Here is a 24,950-nt window from a genome sequence, read left to right as displayed (position 1 = left end):
GTTATATTTCGTTATAACTAAATCTATAACGGGGATTCCTCCACTGCCCGAACACCGTACCTGTAAAGTTCAGGTTTGCTCATCCCCAACGCTGACTTACTGATTCATTCAGACAGATTTACTAATCCTATAGATGGTGAAACTTGGATAGGATGTCTTAGACATGCACCAGATTTATCAGTGCTTCAAGCTGGATGACTTTGTACATGGATAGACAAGTTTACATACCTTTTATATCAGCTATAAGTTGCCTTAGTTTGAGACCGATGTTTACACCAGAATTGTAGCAATTTTGGCACAAAATGTCAGTAGGCCACAACCTTTACCTTTAAGCCCCACACCCCCTTTGTTCAGCAGGACACAGAAAATATCTCTAAATGTAGAAGAGCCAAATTGTACCACATTTTACAGAGAAATCTAGGTGTATTCACTAGTAAAATGTGAGCCATTACCCATACCATCACAAGGTTTGACTTTTTATTGGTTATTTTTAGTGTGGATTCTTTTTTTCCTTTGCTCCAGACGTAAAAGGGTCAGAGTAGCTCAAAAAGTTCCACTTGGCATACCATTAGCTTCTACTATAAGATCCTAATATAGGAATGAAAGGGCCACAAACAACAATTATTAAGTAATGTATTTAACCCATTCATTGTTTTTACCTGCGATGCCTCAGCCGCCAGGCTCTGCAGTGAACTTACAAGAAAGGGTTCTTATGATAAAAAAAAAAAATATCCAAAATACACTATCAATGATTGGATATATTCAGATTACCATGGCTACACCCAGGGAATGTGCTTATAATTTTCATCCTTTTGTTTATTTATTTTTTATAATTGTGCTCATTTTATCCAGTATTTGTAGGTTTACAGCAGGGTTAGGCTACTTTCACACTTGCGTTCGGAGCGGATCCGTCTGGTGTCTGCACAGACAGATCCGCATCTATAATGCAAACGCTTAGATCCGTTCAGAACGGATCAGTTTGCATTACCATGAACTACCATGTTCATGATAGTGCAAACGGATCCGTTTTGACTTTACATTGAAAGTCAGTGGGGGACGGATCCGTTTGAAAATTGAGCCATACTGTGTCAACTTCAAAAAGGATCCGTCCCCATTGACTTACATTGTAAGTCTGGACGGATCCGTTTGCCTCCGCATGGCCAGGCGGACACTCGAACGCTGCAAGCAGCGTTCGGGTGTATGCCTGCGGAGGGGAGGACAAACGCTGCCAGACTGATGCATTCTGAGCGGATCCGCATCCACTCAGAATGCATTAGGGCTGGACGGATCCGTTCGGGGCCGCTTGTGAGAGCCTTCAAACGGAACTCACAAGCGGAGCCCCGAACGCAAGTGTGAAAGTAGCCTTAAGGAGCAAGTGTATGACATGTCTATAAAACTGGTCTTGTATTATGAAATACTGTTTCTCAAATGAAATCCAGAATCAGGAACCAATCCACAAATTTGTCACTTATAGGCCTGTTGCAAAGCAGAACACATCTATCCTCCTAAACGGTTAGGCGGTTTTCCATCTGGATGTGTTACCTTTATGAATGGACAGCATCTAGACTGAATCTTGACCCATTATGTTCAATGGGTCTGTGTATATGAACATTGTTGTTCACTGATCATCTTTACGTTCAGAAAAAATAAAAATAAAAATCGCAGCATGTTCTATATCGTCCATTTTTTCACTCAGTCCTCAACCCCTGGGGGTAACTTCAAACAACCAGAATACCAATACAAATAGCAGTTAAAGGGGTAAAGTGATTAACATTAATAACTTAACCATAAAGAGACCTTCTGACAGTACCCATTTTTAGTCTTTTTATAGCAAATGTACATTCAAAGCTTCAGCAAACATTAGCAATACTGTATTTTTTTACATTGGCTTCATGTAGCATTTTACCTCTAAAAGTAACAGAAGTAGAAAACCACTTCACCTGCCTTGTCATTTACTATATACAGGTAACATTAGGGTAAAATATAAGTGTGGTCTTTTAAATAAGTCATCCAGTAACATTATCTACAGAAGCACTCTCCTGATAACACAAACATCAGAGGCTCTGGGCATGCTCAAGGAGTTTCTGTAAAAATGATGCTATATACATACATCTCTGTACACAACTTCAGTGCAGCTTTTATACCACCTCCCAGAGGAGCTGCCTGCTAAGAGCGAGATACCTGAGTATTCAAAATATTTCATCTGCTTTATCACAGTCCTTACTATACATGTCTCATATTTGCACTATGATTACAAAAAATAAAATCATAAAAACAATAGCTTTTAGTGGGTGTTCAGTAGAGCCACTGCTAATTAGAGCTACATCCACATTCTGTGACTCCATAGAAAAAACTGATCGAGACTATAAGGTTTGTCCATCTTATACAGAAGATAAAACTTCAGTGTGTTGAAGCGTCTGCTCCATTAACAGAATATCTGGAAGAAAGAACAAAAGTCAAAGTAATTACATTAGTATACTGCTCAGAAAAAAGCAATGGTACAGATTTAGGGGTTGTGCACATGGCCTGCTATGACCTTGTACCAACTCCTGATGCTTTTAATTCTTCACATACGCACATGGAGGGTTTCCTAATTGGGGAATCACATGCCATAGGACAAGTATTTCACCTCCCCCTCCATATATTAGCAGAATATAGGGCCCTTCATGGCAAAACACATGGGATACAATCCAGATCTTCACTGCAGGCCTCTAATGCAATATATGTACACAGAATTAAACAAGGTCAATAAAGGTAATTCACACGACTCTGGAGAACAACCGTTTTTAGAACCATTGCCATCTGTGGGGCTATTCACATGGCCATTTTTTAATGGCCAGTGAATAGCCATCATAAAATAGGACAAATCCTATTTTTGGCTGTTGTGGACAGATAGATCCCCACAAAAAATCAACAGGCCCGTTTTTAGCTAGACATGAATGCACCTGCCTAACAGCCATTAAAAATGGCTACATGAGTGGCTCAGAAGGCAGGGTGGTAAAAAATAAAATAAAAATCACCTATGGCACATGCAGGAACACTTGCTATGCACTGGAGGCAGCAAGACCTGTCATTATGTCACATGATCATGCTGGGAGCATCAGGTCCCGCTTCCTCTAGTGTGGTGCGAGTGACTGGTGATGTCAATATTGGGGGGCACTATGGGGTCCATTATATACTGAGGGTACTGCAGGAGTTGTAACCAAAAGACAAAATTAATTCATTCATTTTTAGAGAACATTAATAATGGATAGATGGACAGAAAATTGATGGTTTCAACATTGGTTTTAAACGCAGTGTTGTTGTTTTTTTTAATGCATCCTAATTAGCTCTTTGGAAAACAAAATCAACATTTAGGCCTCTTTCACACGGGCGTCCCGGATTTGCTCCAGATGCATCGCGGGAAACCCGCACGAGTGCGCACGCAATTTCAGTCAGTTTTGACTGCTATTGTGTTGCTCAGTTTTTATTGCGTGGGTGCAGTGCGTTTTGCACACACGGAATAAAAAACTGAATGTGGTACCCAGACACGAACTCTAACTTCTTCACTAAAGTTTGGGTTTGGGTTAGGTGGTCTGTAGATTTGATTATTTTCCCTTATAACATGGTTATAAGGGAAAATAATAGCATTCTTAATACATGTCGATTGAATAAAAAAATTAACTCATCTTATCCACTTGATCGCGCAGGACCTGCAAAAGGAGCTTTGACATAATCGCGCTCACCACGTGGTGAGTGCGATTACGTCAGCGCAGGTCCTGCAAGAAGAAGAAAGAAAACTATAATGGCTGTGCGATCAGGTGGATGAGGTGAGTAATTTTATTTTTTAACTCTGAATGGACATTTTACTTAGCATTCTGTATTAAAGAATGCTATTATTTACCTTTATAACCATGTTAAAATGGAAAATAATAAAAATCTACAGAACACCAAACCCGAACTTCAGTGAAGAAGTTCGGGTCTGGGTACCAACATTAGATTTTTTATCATGCGCGTGCAAAACGCATTAAAATGCTTTGCACTCGCACAAAAAAAAAACTGAACGCAATTGCAGACATATTGCGTGCAAACTCGCACGGTTTTTCCTGAACCAGCCCGCAACGCATCTGCACTGGGCCTTAGAAGCCAGAATTCTGGTGTGCAGGGCTTGATAAACGCCTCTTCCCACCGTCCAAGGTGTAAAGAACATGGCTGACATTAAATAATAATCCATATTCCTCACAAATGTAATAAAATAAACATGGATGTTGGGGATGACTGAGCAAAAAACTGTATGCCAGTTTAACACTTCAAGGACTCAGGGTTTATCTTGTGTAAATTTCCTATCTTGCCGGTATCCAGAGATTATATAGTTTTACCTTTGAAGTCGCATAAGAAGCTGTGATACCATGGAGTCAGATATGCCTGGACAGGCCTCCTCTGCTAGATAAATTGCCTCTCGTAGTTCCTCGATAGATCCTACATTGCCACCGTTGGCTTGGCTTCTCTCTTTTAACTGACAAATATTTAAACAGTGTGAACTTACATTAGACAGTCTAAGGGGCTGTTGCATCACGTTTCTGTCCCACATTTAACATATACACTGGAGAAAAAGGATGCAAAAGCGTAGTACACTATGCTTTTCCATCCAGCAGATTCCAGCAAAAAAATGTATATAAACTTTTTTTTATTTTTATAATGGAACCCTATGGTGATGGATGCAACAAACACAGCCTAAATTTATCAGTGTTTATTTCTGGATGATACATTTAATGCATCTTTAGACACTTTTGTACACTAGCCATCGGTTGCCTAACTTTGCGTCAACACATTGGTGCATCTTAAAGGGAACCTGTCATCAACTTTATGCTGCCCATACTAACGGCAGCATAAAGTAGAGACAGGTGAGTTGATTTTACCGGTCTGCCATTTAAAAGTTAAAAGTAAGTGGTTGCCGAGAACCAACATCACAATCATTGCAGACTGGGCCTGGAAGAGAGTCACGGCCACCTGAGAAGAGTCATGGTTATTCATGACTTCCTGCTCTCCCTGCCCACCTGCTGATGACTGACCGTCTCCTACCTAGTTGTCTCCCTTTCTCTCTAGGAGAGAACGGCCAATCATCAGCAGATGGGTGAGAGAGCAGGAGATTATGAATAACCATGACTCTTCTCAGGTAGATTTGACTCTTTTCCAGGCCTGTACTACAATGATTATGATGCTGGTTCTCAGCAACCACTTACTTTTAGCTGATGAGTGACACACCGCTGAAATCAGCATGTCTGTCACTATTTTATGCTGCCCTCAGTGAGGTCAGCATAAAGTTGATGACAGGTTCCCATTAAGCCATGCCCCTTTCAAAAGAGACAGTGTCCATAATAAACATAATGCAAAGCACATTCCCCATTTATTTGGTGCAAATTAAGTCAGATTGTGTTCTCATTTTACCCAAGGTATTCAGCATCAAGGCTCCTTGCTGCCCCTGAGTAAGATGTGTAAGCCATGTTCATAGGACTCTAGATGGTGGTGGTCCTATGATTTACCAACCTGATGGCTTCCCTGCAGCCCCGGGAAGAGTTCACATGGGTGAATGAAGTAACCAACACTTTCCTATAGAATTAAAGTAAACTTGATAATAAATACTACATACCTCCGCAAATAACGGTGACATTATTGTTGACAAGCACTGAGATAACGGTCTTTTTTGGATGTCTTTAGCCTTAGCAATGAAGAAAAGAATAAAAAAAATCTTAAGAACTACTACAAACACTGCTGAACATAAACATTAAAACCTTTTTTTTTTCCCCCATGTATTGCAAAGCACTAATTTGGACCCATGGTAGATTAAATGAGGGCATAAGTAGCTATCTTAATGTCGTTATTGTCGTTAATACATTTCAAGGCTATAATGAGTGTTTCATAACATTATACATTTTCAATGGCTGTTCATTCAATTGCTGGATATCAATTTTACAATGTCTTTAAATTGGATTAGAGGCATGTATTCTGGTTAAAACGGGTTGTTATTATACAGCTGGGACATGTAGTCCTACACATCCAACATGCTGCAGAGTCTCCCAGCAGGTAGACATGTCACTCAGGGCAGCTCTTGTATCCACTCCCTTAGCAGTGTCATTATACAGCTGGGACTTGTAGTCCTACACATCCAACATGCTGCAGAGTCTCCCAGCAGGCAGATATGTCACTCAGGGCAGCTCTTGTATCCACTCCCTTAGCAGTGCAGGGGGAGGGGCAGAGATTGTTTTTATTGCATGTAAATAAATGGCCAGAAAAGAACCAGGGAAATGAGGAAATATATACATTTATTTTGCATAAAACTTGCTTAGCTCAGTTATATATCAGATTTTCAGTGCTATATTATTTTTTTTCATAACTCGGACAACCCCTTTAAGCGAGATGTATCTGCAGAAAGTTAGACAGAATTTTTTTCACCCATGTCCTATACATGAATAAAACTTTATATAATTAATTATATAAATAAAAAAATCATATTATACCCCATGTATTTTCTGAAGTTACTGTCCAGCACTTTACAATTACGGGTGCGTTCACGCAGTTTTGCAATAAATTGTAACCAGGGGCGTACACAGAAATCACTGGGCCCCATAGCAAGAATCATTTATGGACTCTACACATCTTGCATAGAATTTTCATGCATTTTTTACAAAACGTTACAATCAATGGCGTACCCACCATGTAGGCAGACCATGCAGCTGCTATGGGACCCGTGAGGGGGGGGCCCGCAGTGGAGGAGAGGCCCCGTCCCCTAATTGCTCCCGTCTATCTTTCTAAAGCTAAAGGACCTTTGATAATGTCATCACAGGTCCTGTAGGGGGTCTGCACAGTGTAAAGTGTAGTTCCCAGGTTAGAACAGTTCATCTGTCAGGACCTGTGATGACATCATCTTCAACATCACAGGTCCTGCAGGATCTAGCAAAGGAAATGCACCAAAAATGGTGTAGTTCCCAAATTTTAAAGGTACATCTGTCAGCTCTGCATTGATCCATACAGACTGGAATACAGTGGTAAGAGGAGGTCCTCCACTTTTCTCTTCATTTGCCCCCCACCCATGCCGTTTTTACTCATTGCTCACTCATAATACTTCAGACAGTTACAGTGACTACTATCTCATGTACAACTGACCACATATCTGTACACACTGCATCTATTAAATTTTTTATATATATATATATATATAAATATAAATATAATATCGCCCTATAAGATGCACTTTTTCCCCCTAAAAAGTGGGGGGAAAATACCCCTGCGTCTTAAGGGGCGAATGCTGCCATTTTGCATTGCAGACTGCGATGTATCAGCTGGGGGGGGAGGAGGGGCCGGTGTCATGCAAATGCGGCGGGGCGGTGCGGTCATTCATAAAGTAGGCGGCGCAGGCACGTGACGTCCGTGAGTTACGACCGGCCACCCGCTCTGCCTGCTACAGGACATTTAGTAAGTACGGTAGTACAGATGGGGCTGGGGATCGGAACGTCAATTAAAGTTATTATTATAAAAGGTTTAAGCAATAAAGCAATGAGTGAGCGGCGGGGCCGGAGTACAGTGACCGCACCGGCCCCGCCGCATTTGCATGACACCAGCCCATCCCCAGCCCCCCCCCCCCCCCCCCAGGTTTAGCTATGGTATATTATGGCATCTGTGGATGCCACTATTATGGGGTGGGGGATATGTGGATGGCACTGTTATGGGGTGGGGGATCTGTGGGTGACACATATATAGCAGTGCCATCCACAGATCCCCCCCCCCCCCCCCATAACAGTGCCAAAATGGTTGCAAATGCGACCTAGAATTGCAAAATGGTGACAAGACTTTGCAGTCTTGTCGCCATTTGCACCTAGACCCTCCGCTGCTCTGCCGCTTTAAGAAGAACGGGATTTCATACAGCAGGCAGACGGCAATCAAATAACAGAGCTCTGCACAGTACAGAGCTCTGTTATTAGTGAGGAGGCTGCTGATTGGTCATAGTATCCCCAGGCTGCCCTGCCATTGGCTGCTCCTCTCACACCCCCATTCTCCCCCGCTGAACAGAGTAGCAGCTTGCTCTTCAGTCATGCCGACTGCTCCACAGAACAGGTTAGCTTGAAAAGTTTTTCATCCCATACTTAACATTCCACAAACAATTCACAGTCACCCCTGCGCTGCTAAAGGCTAATCCTTATGTCTTTACGACCCTGATAACACTCAGGGGTCCGCTGCTGGTGCTCCGTGTGAGCGCCCTGCCTGGGCTCACAAAAATTATCTTAATAAGGGAAGAAAAGGATTAATAGGAGCCCCACGCTGGTCAAGACACTAAAAAGCCAGTGAACCATATCTCTTTCAATAGTCCAAGCTTAGTAGGAGGAGATAACCTCCCCTCCTACCAAGCACGGACTATTGAGAGTTATATGGTTCACTGGCTTTTTAGTGTCTTGACCAGCGCGGGGCTCCTATTAACCCTTTACATACTTAACATTAGCAAGTGGCGAAATGACTGATGATCACCTCACCACTTGCCAATGGCTGCCGCTGCCCAGTATCCTCCCACCTACCTAACTCTCTCTGCGAGTTTCCTATTTTATGATGAAGTGTGTGGGGTTGGGGGGGGGGGGCGGGGGGCTTTTCTGGTGTGAGCCCGATAAGTGCGATTGTAACCAGTTCCATCGGTTGGCGCACGTGTGGCGGTATGAGGGAGCACTCCACCATTTGTACAGCCTACGATGCGGAGATGCCACCACGCTGGGGATGCTCAAGTGTGGCTGGCAGTCAAGGTGTTAAGACCGCAGGGCTTCCGGTCGTTAAAGTAACGAGCCTGGTATAACAGGCTGATATAAGGGGCAGCCGCGCAGCTCACCTACTCCTTGCAGGACTCTGATCATGCACCCTCCCTATCCTCCCTTCCCAAACTATGGGCCCACTTACCGGCTACAGTCCCCCTACTATAAACCCAAGGGGCCCTACTGGAAGCCTCCCTACAAGGGGGTCCCAGGGCCCATGAAGTCTGCCCTTCCCTTTGACTGCCTGGATAACTACCGGTGGGCTCAGCTGTAGGCCTTGATCAGCCAGCTGGAGCCGGAGTTGGGGCCGACTGAGCCGCTCTTACACCAAAGATGTAGGGGTTCAGGTGGGGCACCGTACGCTGAAAAGAGGGATGGCCCCTACTGTGCCGTGTGTACTATGCCCGAAAAAAGTGCGTAGTATTGAAATATTAAAAAATATTTCCTATGCGGTGAACGCCGTAACAGAAAAAAAAGTAAACGTGCAATTTGCCTTTTTTTTTTTTTGTCACCTCGTCCCGACAAAAATTAGGTTAGGACTGTTCTATTATGGTCCAGACGTTCCATAAAATCTGTAATGCATGTGTTTTTTTTTGGTGTTTTTATTTTTTTTAACGTGGTATCTAGTATCGCAGTACTTTTTTATGGTATCAAAATAGAGTCAAAATTTTGGTATCGTGACAACCCTAGGTAAGACCCGTTTTTTTTATTATTCTTATTATTATACCGTATTTATGTGCAATTTTAATTTGGCTCCTAAATCTTTCAGGTTAAGAGCCAATGGCTCCTTGATATTTTTTTTTTTTTTTGTCTGGAGCCCTGCATAACAGTGCGTCATCCACAGATCCCCCATAATAGTGTCATGCACAGACCACCATTAGTTCAAAACCCACCAAAAGGACACCTTTTGGTTAAATTTATTTTCTTATTTTTCATATAATTATAAATATATTTTATATATATATATATATATATATATATATATATATATATATATATATACACACACACACACACACATATATATACCACACACACACACACACACACACACACACATATATACCACACACACACACACACACACACACATATATACCACACACACACACACACACACACACACACACACAGTTGCAAGAAAAAGTATGTGAACCCTTTGGAATGATATGGATTTCTGCACAAATTGATCATAAAATGTGATCTGATCTTCATCTAAGTCACAACAATAAACAATCACAGTCTGCTTAAACTAATAACACACAAATAATTAATTGTTACCATGTTTTTATTGAACACACCATGTAAACATTCACAGTGCAGGTGGAAAAAGTATGTGAACCCTTGGATTTAATAACTGGTTGAACCTCCTTTGGCAGCAATACCTTCAACCAAACGTTTCCTGTAGTTGCAGATCAGACGTGCACAACGGTCAGGAGTAATTCTTGACCATTCCTCTTTACAGAACTGTTTCAGTTCAGCAATATTCTTAGGATGTCTGGTGTGAATTGCTTTTTTTGAGGTCATGACACAGCATCTCAATCGGGTTGAGGTCAGGACTCTGACTGGGCCACTCCAGAAGGCGTATTTTCTTCTGTTTAAGCCATTCTGTTGTCGATTTACTTCTATGATTTGGGTCGTTGTCCTGTTGCAACACCCATCTTCTGTTGAGCTTCAGCTGGTGGACAGATGGCCTTAAGTTCTCCTGCAAAATGTCTTGATAAACGTAGGAATTAATTTTTCCTTTGATGATAGCAATCCGTCCAGGCCCTGATGCAGCAAAGCAGCCCCAAACCATGATGCCCCCACCACCATACTTCACAGTTGGGATGAGGTTTTGATGTTGGTGTGCTGTGCCTCTTTTTCTCCACACATAGTGTTGTGCGTTTCTTCCAAACAACTCAACTTTGGTTTCATCTGTCCACAGAATATTTTGCCACTACTGCTGTGGAACATCCAGGTGCTGTTGTGCAAACTGTAAACATACAGCAATGTTTTTTTGGACAGCAGTGGCTTCCTCTGTGGTATCCTCTCACGAAATCCATTCTTGTTTAGTGTTTTACGTATCGTAGATTCGCTAACAGGGATGTTAGCATATGCCAGAGACTTTTGTAAGTCTTTAGCTGACACTCTAGGATTCTTCTTCACCTCATTGAGCAGTCTGCGCTGTGCTCTTGCAGTCATCTTTACAGGACGGCCACTCCTAGGGAGAGTAGCAACAGTGCTGAACTTTCTCCATTTATAGACAATTTTTCCATTCAGAATGCATTAGGGCAAAACTGATCAGTTTTGGACCGCTTGTGAGCGCCCTGAACGGATCTCACAGACGGAAAGCCAAAACGCGAGTCTGAAAGTAGTCTAATACTATGAAGACCCTGTATCCCATCCCACTTGACTATGACCTTTTTGCTAATGTCCCTTGCAGCTTCACATGCCTCCCTTAGGCTACCTTCACACTTGCGGCAGAGTAATCCGGCAAGCAGTTCTGTCGCCGGAACTGCCTGCCGGATCTGGCAAAACGTATACCAACAAGGATCCTGATCAGTCTTAAAAATGCCGGATCAGTAAAAAAAAAAAAAATGCATTGAAATGCTGAAACAGTCTTTCCGGTGTCATCCGGCATTTTTTTTTTTTCACCTTTTTTTTTCCAGTACGGACGGATTCGGCATTCCAGGTATTTTGAATGCCGGATCCGGCACTAATACATTCCTAGTGAAATAAAATGCCGGCATTCAGGCAAGTCTTCAGTTTTTTTCACCGGAGATAAAACCGTAGTATGCTACGGTTTTCTCTTTTGCCCGATTAGTCAAAATGACTGAACGGAAGACATCCTTATGCATCCAGAACGGATTACTCTCCATTCAGAATGCATGGGGATATACCTGATCAGTTCTTTTCCAGCATTGAGCCCTTTTGACGGAACCCAGTGCCGGAAAAGAAAAACGCTAGTGTGAAAGTACCCTTAAACACACACAAACCAAAAACTTTTCTTTTTGCTACCGACTTCAAACCAGTGTTGCATCACAAATACAGCACCTAAAACCTTTTCGTGGTTCTTGCAAAAAAAATACCATAAAATTCAATGTTTTTATAAACTCTTTTTGTAGATTTTTGGTCAGACTTTTTTGAAATGCATTTTTTTCATGTCTCACCCAGAACGTGCTGTAATTAGGAAAAAAAAAAAAAAAAAAAAGATGAACCCAGGAAATGTCGAAACACACTACAAAAAAAAAAAAAGGGGGATGTACTGAATTACTTTATTCCCACAGCCTTACAGCTAACATCTGAAGGCTGCTTTTATTTCCCGATAAAACCCACCAGAATAAAAGGCTGCAAAAATATCTCTCCAGAATACTGGCTTCAAAAGTCGCAAGCAAGTGTGGTGGTTAGCTATGTTAATGAGTCTCACTCCAGATTTATCACTGAGACTCTTTAAAAAGTCGCAAAAAAGTTGCCATCTCATTCCAATGGAAGAGTGGAGTAGGAAAACTGGAGTGGCTTTTCTAGACAAAACTGTTAGGTTTAAGGATAAGACAAATGTATCAAACCCGATGTGACATTTAATAAATGTGGCATAAAGTACTCCAATGCAGACTCAAGCAAAACTGACAAAATATTCCCCTGATGATAAATTCCCCCCATAGTGTGAAGCTAGCCTTACTGATCTAAGGTTAAAACACTAGTTCACTAGAACAGTAACCCTGGTATAACTTGAAAGTCAAGACTAGTACCAGTATCTAAGCTCTAGGCCTAATATTCTAGTCGCAGTAAGGATTTGAAGTCAAGACCCATTACACAGGTCACGGAGCATGCCTAGTACACTCTCCCATAGAAGAGTCATCTCCAAAGTACAAGTTTCTATGGTTCACGTAGCTGCTGTAAAGCATACCTCTATACATTCTCTAAGCTTGTGTGTGATATGTGATACATTCCCTTTGAGTATGGTGACAAACCTCATTTTCCTCCAACTCCTCAAGTTGTGCTGCACCATTATTCATCTTCTTCAGATCTGCCTCCTCCATTGTAAAGTACCAGGGGCCTTTATCAGTTCCACCTGAAGCTTGACCTTCATCCTCCCTTTAAAAAATAAAATAAAAATCAGATAAGATTTAGCAATAGAAATATCAACAGGTTTCATCTTCCCTGTAATATTTAGACTAGAGAACAATGGGGGGGATTTCCAATCACTAAAGCAAACATCAACAAATATACACAGATTTAAGTACCCACACTCAGATTAGAAGGCCAGCAGACTTTATACTAACTTTCATTTCTATGTACTTACCCCTCTGAATCCGAACTGGAATCCTCATGACCTTGCTCCAACTTCCACCGCTTGTACCTATCAATTAGATCTGTTAAATAGGAGGTCTTTTTGGCATGACGTACAATAAATTTGTGCTTCAGAAGTTCCTTTGCTGTTGGTCTCTAAAAGGAAAAACAAAATGAAATCAGAATTGGTATAAGTTTATTACTTAGGCCCAGTTCAAACTTCTGTGATTTGGTCAGTTATTTCCAGCAGTTATTGTGAGTCAAAACCCGTACTGAAGCCTACTCAGAGATAATTTATAATGGAAAAATCTGCAACAGTTCTGTGCTGTTGACTTACGGTATACCTGGTGTTGGCTCACAATAATGGAAATAACTGATCAAATAACTGAAGTGTGAACTCAGCCTTAATAATGAATATATATATATATATGGGATGCCACAATGGTTTGCCTCAAGACTGTGTCACTTTCTGCTCATCAGTGGCTGAACAAGATGACAGGAGCCACCATAACTAGAATAAACGACACTCATTCACCAGCATCATTAAAGGGAAACTGTCACCGGGATTTTGTGTATAGAGCTGAGGACATGGGTTGCTAGATGGACGCTATACTCAGTCCCCATAGCTCTGTGTGCTTTTATTGTGTAAAAAAACGATTTGACTCATCTAAAGGACAGGACTCATCTCAGGTTAATTTGCATATGTATCAAATTGTTTATTTTTTACACAATAAAAGCACACAGAGCTGGGTATTGCGGATGTACTAGCGGCGATCTAGCAACCCATGTCCTCAGCTCTATACACCAAATCCAGGTGACAGGTTCCCTTTAACCTTTATCATTTCTGAAAGGGGTATTCCATCTACAAACATTCATCGTCTATCCATTGGGTAGGTGATATCAGTAGGGGTCGGAGCACCAGGCCATGGCTGCAGTAAGAAGGTATAGCACGCATGCTGCCCCTCCATTTAGGATCTGCAAAAGTTATAAAAACAGCCATGTGCAGGCCTGATCATGATAGCCTGTCATTGTCTATGAGACCTAGATGTCTGTTCTCATAACACACAGCAAATAGGCTTTAGCTGTGTGTAAGATTTGTGAAAGGCTCTGGTTACACTAGGTTCGTGTCTTCCTTTTTATTACCAGAGCCAGTTATGTTATAGCCATTGTGTAAAGGATCTTGCTGGATCCTCTGACTTATACTCTGTTAGATATTATTCAGATTTCTCTTATTTTTAAGTGGAGTGGCAAGAGTAGTTAGAAAATGTAAAAATGGCCATACATTAATACAGCAGAAGTTATTTCTTAATTATGTACAATTTACCTAAACATCTTAAAAGATTTACTTTAAATAAAAAAACAAGATGGCAAGTTATCGTTACGCAAATGCAACCGCCATGTCTACACCTGTTCCCACTTTTGCATCACAGAAACAGAACAGTCAAAGTTTGTTCAGTAGAACTGATACTAGTATATGGCCGGTAGTAATTATCGAGAAACATGTACCGTGAGGCCTGAAATATATCAGACATGATCCTAACTAGGGAAAATCTTTACAGACAGAAGACGGTCTGGTACATTGAAAGTGGCTTCACTGACATCAATATACATTTATTTCATTCTATTTGGATACTATTTGGATAAATAGATAAAAATTGAAATCATGTATCTGGTTATGTGCAATGAATTTTAATACAGTAAATTAAAGCAGAACAACCATTTCAAGTCGGGAGAAAGGACAAAAGTACGGTAGTACGGTAGCTACAGTGCATTCGGAAAGTCTACAGACCCTTTCACTATTTCCACATTTTGTTATAATGCGGCCTTGTGTTAGTTTTCGCCCAACATTCTGCACTTAATAGCCCATAATGATAAAATGAAAACAGAATCTTGGAAATCTTTGCAAATTTATTGAAAAGGTAAAACTAAAATATTGCATGGACATAAGTATTCAGACCGAATGCATCGCAATTCAACATTACAAGCAACATACTAAATACGTGTGTGGAAAAGTCTAACAATACATCTATATTTTCAAGACTTACAAAGCTGGGCTCTTTGTTTAGGCAGGCTTCTACAAATTCTTTGAGGAGCTTGCTGTAGTTTCCTTCAAGTGTAGGTGCGTTGCTTTTGGGAATGTGGAAAAGCACTTTCATAGGATGTAATTCAGAATGAGGGGGTTCCCCTTTAGCAAGCTCTATAGCAGTTATGCCTAGCGACCAGATATCAGCCTATAAAAAAAAGGGGGGATAATAATTATATGTTCACTAACTAGAGGAAGCCAACATTGTGTTTAATACTTCTTCATGCAGAAATTTACGTTATGATAACTATTGGAACACAAGAGTCTCTGTGGAGATTTGTGCACAGAAAACATAGAAACATAGAATGTGTCGGCAGATAAGAACCATTTGGCCCATCTAGTCTGCCCAATATACTGAATACTATGGATAGCCCCTGGCCCTATCTTATATGAAGGATGGCCTTATGCCTATCCCATGCATGCTTAAACTCCTTCACTGTATTTGCAGCTACCACTTCTGCAGGAAGGCTATTCCATGCATCCACAACTCTCTCAGTAAAGTAATACTTCCCGATATTACTTTTAAACCTTTGCCCCTCTAATTTAAAACTGTGTCCTCTTGTAGCAGTTTTTCTTCTTTTAAATATTCTCTCCTCTTTTACCGTGTTGATTTCCTTTATATATTTAAAAGTTTCTATCATATCCCCTCTGTCTCGTCTTTCTTCCAAGCTATACATGTTAAGGTCCTTTAGTCTTTCCTGGTAAGTTTTATCCTGCAATCCATGTACCAGTTTAGTAGCTCTTCTCTGAACTCTCTCCAAAGTATCAATATCCTTCTGGAGATATGGTCTCCAGTACTGCGCACAATACTCCAAATGAGGTCTCACTGGTGCTCTGTAGAGCGGCATGAGCACCTCCCCCTTTCTACTGGTAATGCCTCTCCCTATACACCCAAGCATTCTGCTAGCATTTCCTGCTGCTCTATGACATTGTCTGCCTACCTTTAAGTCTTCTGAAATAATGACCCCTAAATCCCTTTCCTCAGATACTGAGGTTAGGACTGTATCACTGATTTGCAGTGCATTACAGTACAAGCCATGTGGATTAGATTTTAAGAAATCCACATTAAGTGGAAATTTGCAGGAATTGACCTGCAGTGCAAATTTTTACATCTGCAGAATGTCAGTTTCTATCATGGATAGGTCGCAGATTTTTCCACAATAAACTCAATGGGGAAATCCAAATTCACAACAAAATCCAACAGTTTCAGATTTTGTTGTGGATTACGCACAAATCATCAAACTCTGCAAGTGTGGATTTAAAAATTGAGTTTTTTTTCCCCTTTCTGTGAAATCTAAAAGAAAATTGGCAGCAGCAAATCTGTATCAAATTCTGCGCAATATGGTACAGGTTTACTGCTGCATTCCCAGCAAGTATGGAAGTACCCTTAGGGCACTTTCAGACAAGCGTGTCCTGTGCGGAAAACACTGTGTGGCAGCGCAAGCTTCTGTTATGAACACTGCTCCTTTCACTGGACCACACAGCATTACAATGATTTATAATGCCGTGTGTCTCTGCCCAACCATAAATCTACTGTATTATACTGACACCATTATGTAAGTACAATTCAGTAGATGCAAGGTTGGGCAGAGACACACAGAATTATAAATCATTATAATGCCATGCAGTCCTTTGAAACGAGCAGTGTCCATTACCGGAAATCATACTCTTACACGTAGTGCGTTTTCCTCACTGGAGATGCTCACCAGAAAGTACCCTTAGGCTGGATTCAGATGGCCAAAACACTAACATATCTGGCCAAACATGTAGAGGTGTGTCTGTTTTTATTAAGACCCAGGGGCAGCTGGGAACTTAAAGTGGCCCTGGCCCCATGTTCTAGGCCAAATTGACAGAAAGTGGGATAACAGAAGTAAACAGGACCAGCAATACCGCCACAGCAGAACCAAATTGCACAGTTCAGCACAATATCCTGCCTCAGCAGAACCAAATACCACAGTGCAGCACAAAACACTGCCACCCGCGCCACAGTATGAAACCGTATCATCGTTCTGAGGACTGCAATACAGTTGAATTCAGAAGGGCACCCGCAACCGCTGGGCAAGTGCCTGATGCTCCTACATTAATTAATGCCAAGACCATCAGACTTTTATGTAACTGGCTGGTGACTAAGATGAGGGCTTTGCCGGCCCCCTGGGCATTAGCCCATCGGGAAATTTCCTTGTGTGGTCTATGGCCAGTCCGCCCATGTTAAGACCCATTCATTTGAATGTATGACTATCAGATGGAAAATGACAAGAAAAGTGATTGCTGCTGACGTGTAAATTGCATCATTTACTTTAATGGGTCCAGATAGCACACAGATGTCTGACTCAGGCCTTAGAAGATTACTGTGTGTCAACCTTACGTCAGACTGGCTGATACACACATCAGTCTTTATAGAAATCACATTTATTTACTTCCTGATATTAAAAAGCAATAACCATATTCAGTAGGCAGCTAACCAAGCATCCCTGTGCTGCACAGTAACATAGCATCTGTTGTGTTGGGATTAGTATGAATAAAATGTGTACAATATATCAAAAGTATTCATGAATAAAACAGGGGCACTGAGGTTTCCGATACTCCAGAGGAGTTGCCTTTCCCACACTTGAAGCGTGAAGAATGTGAAATCTTGCAGAACAGAATGGCTTGTCTTTAATAATATCTAAATTGCAGGAAAACAAGTCCTGCGATGGGGCCCTACACATTACTGAAGTTGTTTTACAGGTTTGCTGTGTTCCTGTGTGTCCCATCATCAATATTCATGAAGACTTGGCCACAGAACACAAGTATCTCAACCCTTAGTGGGAAACACAAGTTCTTTGTGTACAGACAGTGATTCATTATTCATTATATTACATGTGATCTTTAATTAACATTAGGCACGAGAAAAACAAGGACAGTAACCCTTTCCCCTTACCTTGAAATCATATGCCGACTGTTTTATGACCTCTGGTGCCATCCAGAATGGTGTGCCAACAAAAGTATTCCTCTTAATCTGCGTATCAGTTAGCTGACCAGCTACACCAAAATCAGCCAATTTAACCTCTCCATGCTCCGATAATAACACATTGGCCGCTGGAACAAATAAAATGCATTTCTTCAAAAAAAATACTGCTTCTTAAAGCTGCCGTTCCCCTGTACACTACATAGCACTTTTATATATAAAAGAGGCTGTCCAGCCAGGAAAATGTATTTTAAAAAACAGCTTAGAACCTTCTAAAATAAAGAAATAGTCACCTTTTTAATTCCCCTGACACTTTGCAGGTCCCCTAAAAAGTCTCTTTTCTCCCTGCTCCCTCTCAACATGGATATGTCTAGTACCACAGAATAGGTTATATGCAAACTGTTTTCGTTGCATAATGTTATGTAATATGTTAATGCCTTGTAATGTGCCAGTATATCTCTGTATGGATCAGTTGAGGTTAATAATCTTGACTGTGCTTCTGTAGGTAGTAAGGAGATGGACTTTGGTCTGCCCCTAGATCAGTTAGTTCAGTAGTGTTCTAGTAGAGGAAGCTACATGTGCTCGCTTCTCACAGAACTAGGCCTTCATCCCAGAGAATCACTATCTCTGAGAAATTTAGAGAAAAAAAACATATTTACGTCACAGTACTCCATAAAGCAAGAGAAACTAGAAGGTCCAGAAGTTGCTTGGCCAAGCACTGGAGTTAGTCAGTAAGGTATTTGATGTTTAAAGGATAACTGTCATATTTTTTTTTTTTTTTGCTAAAGTGTAGGGCAAGTGATAGATAACAATTTTGCAATAGACTTATTTTTTTTGCCAAAACGTTTATTTTTGGTAGAAAACTGGGGCTGATATGGCCCTTAGCAGCACTCTTCAAAAGAGCGTTGCTAAGGGCCATCCGTCTCCGATTAGAAAAAAAGACAGGCTGTGCAGCCAGACTCGGCTTCCCTGGGAGACAGAAGTCTGGGCACAGGAGTCTTAGGAGTTAAAATTACATTTATATTCCCCCATTCTATGCAATCTAATGCTCTGTTACATTCACTGACCTGCGATCCCTGTGATAATAATTCATGAATCAGCCACCGGAAGTAGAAGCACTGTGCACAGTGAGCCGACGGCTGCTGCTTCATGAATTATCACAGGGATCGCAAGTCAATGAATGTAACGGAGCAAAGGGGGAATATAAACTGTACTATATACAGCCCTTACCTACTGACAGCCAAAACCAAGAAACAATACTCTGTCCTCCTTCTCCTCGACCTGTCCATTTCAGCCCCAGTCTTTTACCAAAAATAAATGTTTTGGCGTTAAAAAAAGTCTATTGCAAAATTGTTACCTATCACTTGCCCTACACCACTTTAGCAAAAAAAAAAAAATATATGACTGTTATCCTTTAAACATATAAAAATATGACAATTATCCTTTAAGAGTGCATTCACATGACCGGATGTATTTTGCAGTCTGCAAAATGTGGATCTACATAAAATACGGATGACGTCCATGTTTCATCCGTTTTTTTTTTTTTTTTTACAGACCCATTGTAACCATGCCTATTCTTGTCTGCAAAACAGACATTAGGACATGTTCTATCTTTGTTACGGGACTGTAGAACGGACATACAGATGGGGACAGCACAGGGTGTGTTGTCTGCATTGTTTGCAGCCTCAATGCGGGTCGGATGCAGACCAAAAATACGGTTGTGCCAATGGCACCTAAGGCTGATAGTGACTTTACTGCATTGACATTGCTAAAACACCTTTCACCCAGGGACACAGTCTTGCCCACCGTATCTTAATCCTTTACCCATCAGCTGGGAATTACAGCCACTATTGCAAGAATAATATTGCCCGCCTTGAATTCTGCAGAGAGAGACTTTAGAGACATAAGGCGAAGCAGTACTACAAGCCTCATCCTGGACTATATTCTTACATTGCTATCTGGGAAGATTTGCACTTAGAATTGTCTTGAACTGCGTTGTGATAAGATTGGATGTACTACAACTCCTATTATGCATTTTAGCAAAGAGACATTTATCTTCTATAACGGGCCTGGTTACTGACTCCAGCACCATTCACAGGCCATTGCACCTACATCTCCTGCCTTGCACCTTCACCAAACCCACAATACCAAGCACCCAACTACCATCAGGCAGGATCTACAACATTAGGATGTGCCCTGAGGGAAGAAGGGGCGAGCCCTCTTATCACTACCGTGAAGATTGCCACTGTGAACGACTATTGCAGCCCATTGGCTGCAGCCCATGTGACCAGTGCAGCCAATCATTGGCTATAGGGGGTCACTTCTGGAGACAGTGCTAGCCTGCAGTATCAAAAGGGAGAAGGAAAAGGTTGAAGAACCTGGGAAGAGCCATAACCGGAGAGGTGGGGGATCAGTAAGGTTTTCTAAATAATTTTTCATGGCTGGTAGTACAATGAAGTTTGTGGTTATTTTGACAGGGTTAAAGTGCAACTGTCATTCTTTTTATTATTATATTATTTTTAATGTGTAGGTGCAGTGATACTGACCATTTTTTTTGTAATATACTTTAAAATCACTGAAATTGTACATTTCTATCAGAAAAACATCTCTAAAGTGGCCCATTTTGAGCCTTAGCAACGCTCCTCTGTTTACATAACACGATCAGTGCTGAGAGTGTCTACAGTTATGCAAACAGAAGACAGAGGAGCATTGCTAAGGCTCAAAATGGGCCAGTTTAGAGAGGTTTTTCTAATAGAAATGTATAATTTCAGTAATTAAAGTATATTACAAAAATGGTCAGTATCACTGCCCCTACACAATACAAAAATAAAAAAAGAATGACAGTTACAAGGATTTTTTTCTTTGTGGTTATGGAGCTCATATTATGTTATACAACCAATTACAGGTTTAATAAACGCTTAAAACTGGATGATTGAATACAAAGGTTATATGTGTCATGTTTATAGTTTACTTGACACCATACTAAATGTAGAGAATTGCAGTGAGGTAGTAAATATATGTATGTGAAAAGTCACTAGACTATTTGATCTTGATATATGTACCAGATACTGTCTGGTAACTGGCTATTGCTTGCCCACTGTACAACATAAGTGCTTCTACCTTTTTTGTCACCCCCATTTCCCCATGGATTGCCTTTGCGAGTAGGACCCTGCGCGTCTATCTTCTGAATTTGTGATTAGTTGGTTACTCTGTAATGTCTGATTTTGTACATGTACCCTCTGATTTATTGTGACGATTGTAGTGTATGCTGCTGCTGTATAAAAAAAAGATTATTATTATTATAGTGTGACAATGCAGGTAGACAAGATGATGACCACGAAAATTAGTCACCAGTCATCTAGTGTATAATGGTACAATCATTTGGTGACCTAGGTACCTTTAATGTCTCTGTGAATTTTCTTTTCCGAATGTAAATAATCAAGTCCTTTTAATATTTCCCTTAATATTGTGGCAATTTGCGTTTCATCCATTTGACCGGGTTCCAGCTGTAGGCAAACAATACATTACATGCACTTTACAATACATAAAACAGCACAAAGCCTGAAATATAACACTCCAAAACCAGAGGAGGAGAATGTGTTTTAGGATGTATAGCGAACCAGACAAGATTAAATGAGAAGGAGCAACTAACAAGTAAAATAAATTATGCCCAATTATAGCAACTGGTGAATTGCCATTTACTTTCAATTGGGGCCTATAGTCACATTACAATAAGTGACTGGGTCAGCACAACACTATCCCATGTACACATGATGCGGCACAATTCTCGACCAGAATCATCTTGTGGCAACATCGAGCAGATAATGCTTAATTACCCGGCACATCTAATTACCCGGCTGCATTCATTCATTCCTTCTATTCTAGATGTCATTCAGTTATCTCAATTGTGCCATCAGCTGCAGCTCCTTGTTTCATTGCCTATATCAGTATGACTGAATCTGCAGGCTGTAATAAGATACAGCTAAAACCCTACTTATTTTATTGGTAACCTTAATAAATATACACACCAGATCCAAAGCCGATCCTCCTCCAAGATATTCCATAATGATCCATAATTTTGTATCCTAGAAAAACACACAGGTTAACATGATATTATTCAGTGTGGTGAATAGGCAAGCAGATGGATGCTGATGTGAGTCTGTTAGATCTCGATAGTCCCTGAGAGTTTGGTAGTGGACATCTTCCATGCCTCATTACTTAAATTAGTTATTGTTTGGTATTATATGGAGAAAGCATAGCATTACATTTTCTCCTACCTCTTTCCTCTTCTACGTTTTATTCTCTCTTCCTTTCTATGGATTTTTGAGGACTAACTGTTGTGGTCCTCAAAGTTTGTATAGATTGGAGCTCATCTATCACTAGATGGTCCCTCATAGTATACAGCGTTTATTGTATTTTTAGTTACTTTCCCAGACTTGGGGCTTTGTACGTCTACACTGTGGTGCAGGTCTCTTTTCTTTACTGGCCAGATACTGCATACTGTGCTCTTTTTTTTCCCCAAAGGTTTATGTCCCTGTATTATGTTTCTTTATTGTTAAAATCTATTAAAGGGGTTGTCCAGGTCCAGACATATCAACATTTTCACCTAGACAGCCCCCTTAATACCAGCATTGGAGCATTTCAGACTCTGATATGCTCCTTTGCCCTGCGCTGAATCTTTCATTTGGGAAAAGGATTGGCCTGTAAGCGTTCAGGTGTATGACCCGTTTCTGAGTAACAACTATGTTGCTATATTTGTATTTAAAAAAGCAGTAACACCCTTGTGATGTCAGGTCAAAGAGATCCCTCCACCCAATACCTTCTTTACAGCCACATGTTTTTAGCACAGTCAGACAGTATCTACAATTATAATGTAAACTAGACCTGCTAAAATCCAACAACCTGTAGATGCAGAAGACTGGTGGAGATAAATAGTTAGAAATTTATTTTAGGAATATTTTAATTAATTAGAGTAGCACACTATTTACCGTAATTGGTCTGAAAAATGTTCAGCTTTATCTCTATCTTTAAAGAAGCACTCTGGCACTTTTGTTACATATAATGAGAACTCACTGTCAACATTCTCGCATTGGTATCAGCCCAGCTAAGTTGCATTCATACACTGTGAACCCTTTCATTATGGGCAGCTGGGACACGTGATCCCCAGTCTTCCAATCCAAACCTTGCTTTCCTGAGTAGAAAGGACATCAGGCTCTCCTGTTTGGAGGACTTCCTCAGCTCCTCCCTCTTGTTCCTCTGTATGTCCCTCAATGCATAGAGTACTGATGAAAATATCATTTCCACCCTAAGAGACCAGAAGTGCTGAGAGATATACTAGTTGAGGCCATACAATGATTCAATGCAGAGGTATAAAATGTCCCTGACTCACTAACTGTCTATGCTATCTGTGAGTGCTGTATGCAGAACCTCCCATCTATTCCTCATACTATAAGATGCAGATTTACACTGCTCTCCCCTGCCTCCTGCTCATAAGAGGTGACAGGGAGAAACCGTGAGGAGGCCGGAGAGACAGACTGAAGATGCATGTCGTAGGAATACACTCTGCAATGCGAGTTAAAGGTCAGAAGTTCTAGGTCACTGATCTATCACTTGCTGCCCTTGGTGTAATGAAACTCCACCCCGTAAAGCCCTGTAAACATGTAGGCTGCATTAGCGGAACCAGAATCAAGGAATCAACATGTCAGACAACCAACAAAAAGGCACATCAACTAAAAAAGGTGTACACAATCCATACACAAGAGCCTCCATATTATTTTTGATTAGTCTATACTGCAATATTTGGCAATTTTGTTATTGCTGGCGTGATTCTTTAAAGGGTTGTCTGAGATATAAAAAAAAAAAAAACTAAGCAAAAGGCAACCTATCAGAACGCTTACCATTCGGAAGCTCCTCCACCCCCGTGGACCTTTGTTGTTCAAACTGCAGCAGTGACATGCCTTTATACCACACATGACCACTGCAGTCAATCACTGGTCTCAGTATCGTGCTGTTCACCCCTAAGTCAGCGATTGGCTGCAGAGTCACACAAGCACATCATTGCTGCAACCAAAACCTTATGTCATGGCTGTAGCAGCAGGGATACAGAAGGGGTTTGGGATCTGATAGGTTCCCTGCAGTTTGACATATCAATCAGAAAGCCCCTTTAAAGCGGAGTTCATATGCAGTGATAATGGGCCACACAGCCAATTACCACAAGGTAAAGCTGCACATATTTTTCACAGGTAAAACATTTTTAATATGTAAAAACCACATGACCATTAACCTCATAATCATGATCATTAACCTGCAAAATCATAGCAATACACAAGCTGCACACTAGCACTGCATGTGATCCCAGAGTAAACAGTTCCTTCAGTAAAGGGCCTTTTACACGGTCTGAGAATCCCGCAGATAATCGTCAACAGTGTAGATGTGCCAAAACGCTCATTCATCGGGTAATAGATTATTCATCCGGTCACAAAAATTATCGTTTGCCGGCAGCAGATCGTGCTGTCTAAGCAGCATCTGCGGCCGGCAAACAACGAGTCTGTATGGGGACGAGCGATGGCATTAGCGATCGCTCCTCCCCATACTGTGAAGGAGACTGCTATATTTCCATGCAGCAGTCTCCTCCGCTGACAACCAGGCAATTGCAGGGAAGGAACGCTTCTTCCCCGACAATCTGCTGCTGTGTTGTCCCGTGTAAAGGGACCTTTATTTTTATTTGTCCTTAATCTGTTTTTTTTTCCTACATTACGTTATCCCTATTTTATCAAAGATTGTAAGTTCTTGGGAGCAGGGCCCCAGTTGTCTGAACATGTACCCTTTGTTCTGCAGAATATGTTGGCTCGATATAAAGATTATCATTTACAATTAT

General features: G+C 41.1%; 1 protein-coding gene across 1 annotated transcript in view; it reads right to left on the bottom strand.

Moving 5' to 3' along the window:
- Positions 1–1,810: 1,810 nt before the first annotated feature.
- STK24 (serine/threonine kinase 24) overlaps positions 1,811–24,950 on the bottom strand; it is a 62,630-nt gene continuing 39,490 nt past the window's right edge. The window contains exons 3-11 of the mRNA XM_044286868.1: positions 22,102–22,158; positions 21,471–21,579; positions 18,047–18,204; positions 15,089–15,274; positions 13,057–13,199; positions 12,725–12,848; positions 5,630–5,698; positions 4,359–4,495; positions 1,811–2,437 (exon numbers count right to left, since the gene is read on the bottom strand). Of these exons, the coding sequence (XP_044142803.1) occupies positions 2,401–2,437; positions 4,359–4,495; positions 5,630–5,698; positions 12,725–12,848; positions 13,057–13,199; positions 15,089–15,274; positions 18,047–18,204; positions 21,471–21,579; positions 22,102–22,158 (1,020 nt within the window). The 3' untranslated portion in view covers positions 1,811–2,400. The remainder of the gene's footprint in view (positions 2,438–4,358; positions 4,496–5,629; positions 5,699–12,724; positions 12,849–13,056; positions 13,200–15,088; positions 15,275–18,046; positions 18,205–21,470; positions 21,580–22,101; positions 22,159–24,950) is intronic.

This window comes from Bufo gargarizans, chromosome 3 (genome assembly GCF_014858855.1).
Source record: "Bufo gargarizans isolate SCDJY-AF-19 chromosome 3, ASM1485885v1, whole genome shotgun sequence".
Taxonomy (NCBI): Eukaryota; Metazoa; Chordata; class Amphibia; order Anura; family Bufonidae; genus Bufo; species Bufo gargarizans.
Note: the sequence above shows the minus strand (reverse complement) of the source record. Positions and strands in the feature narration are given on the sequence as shown.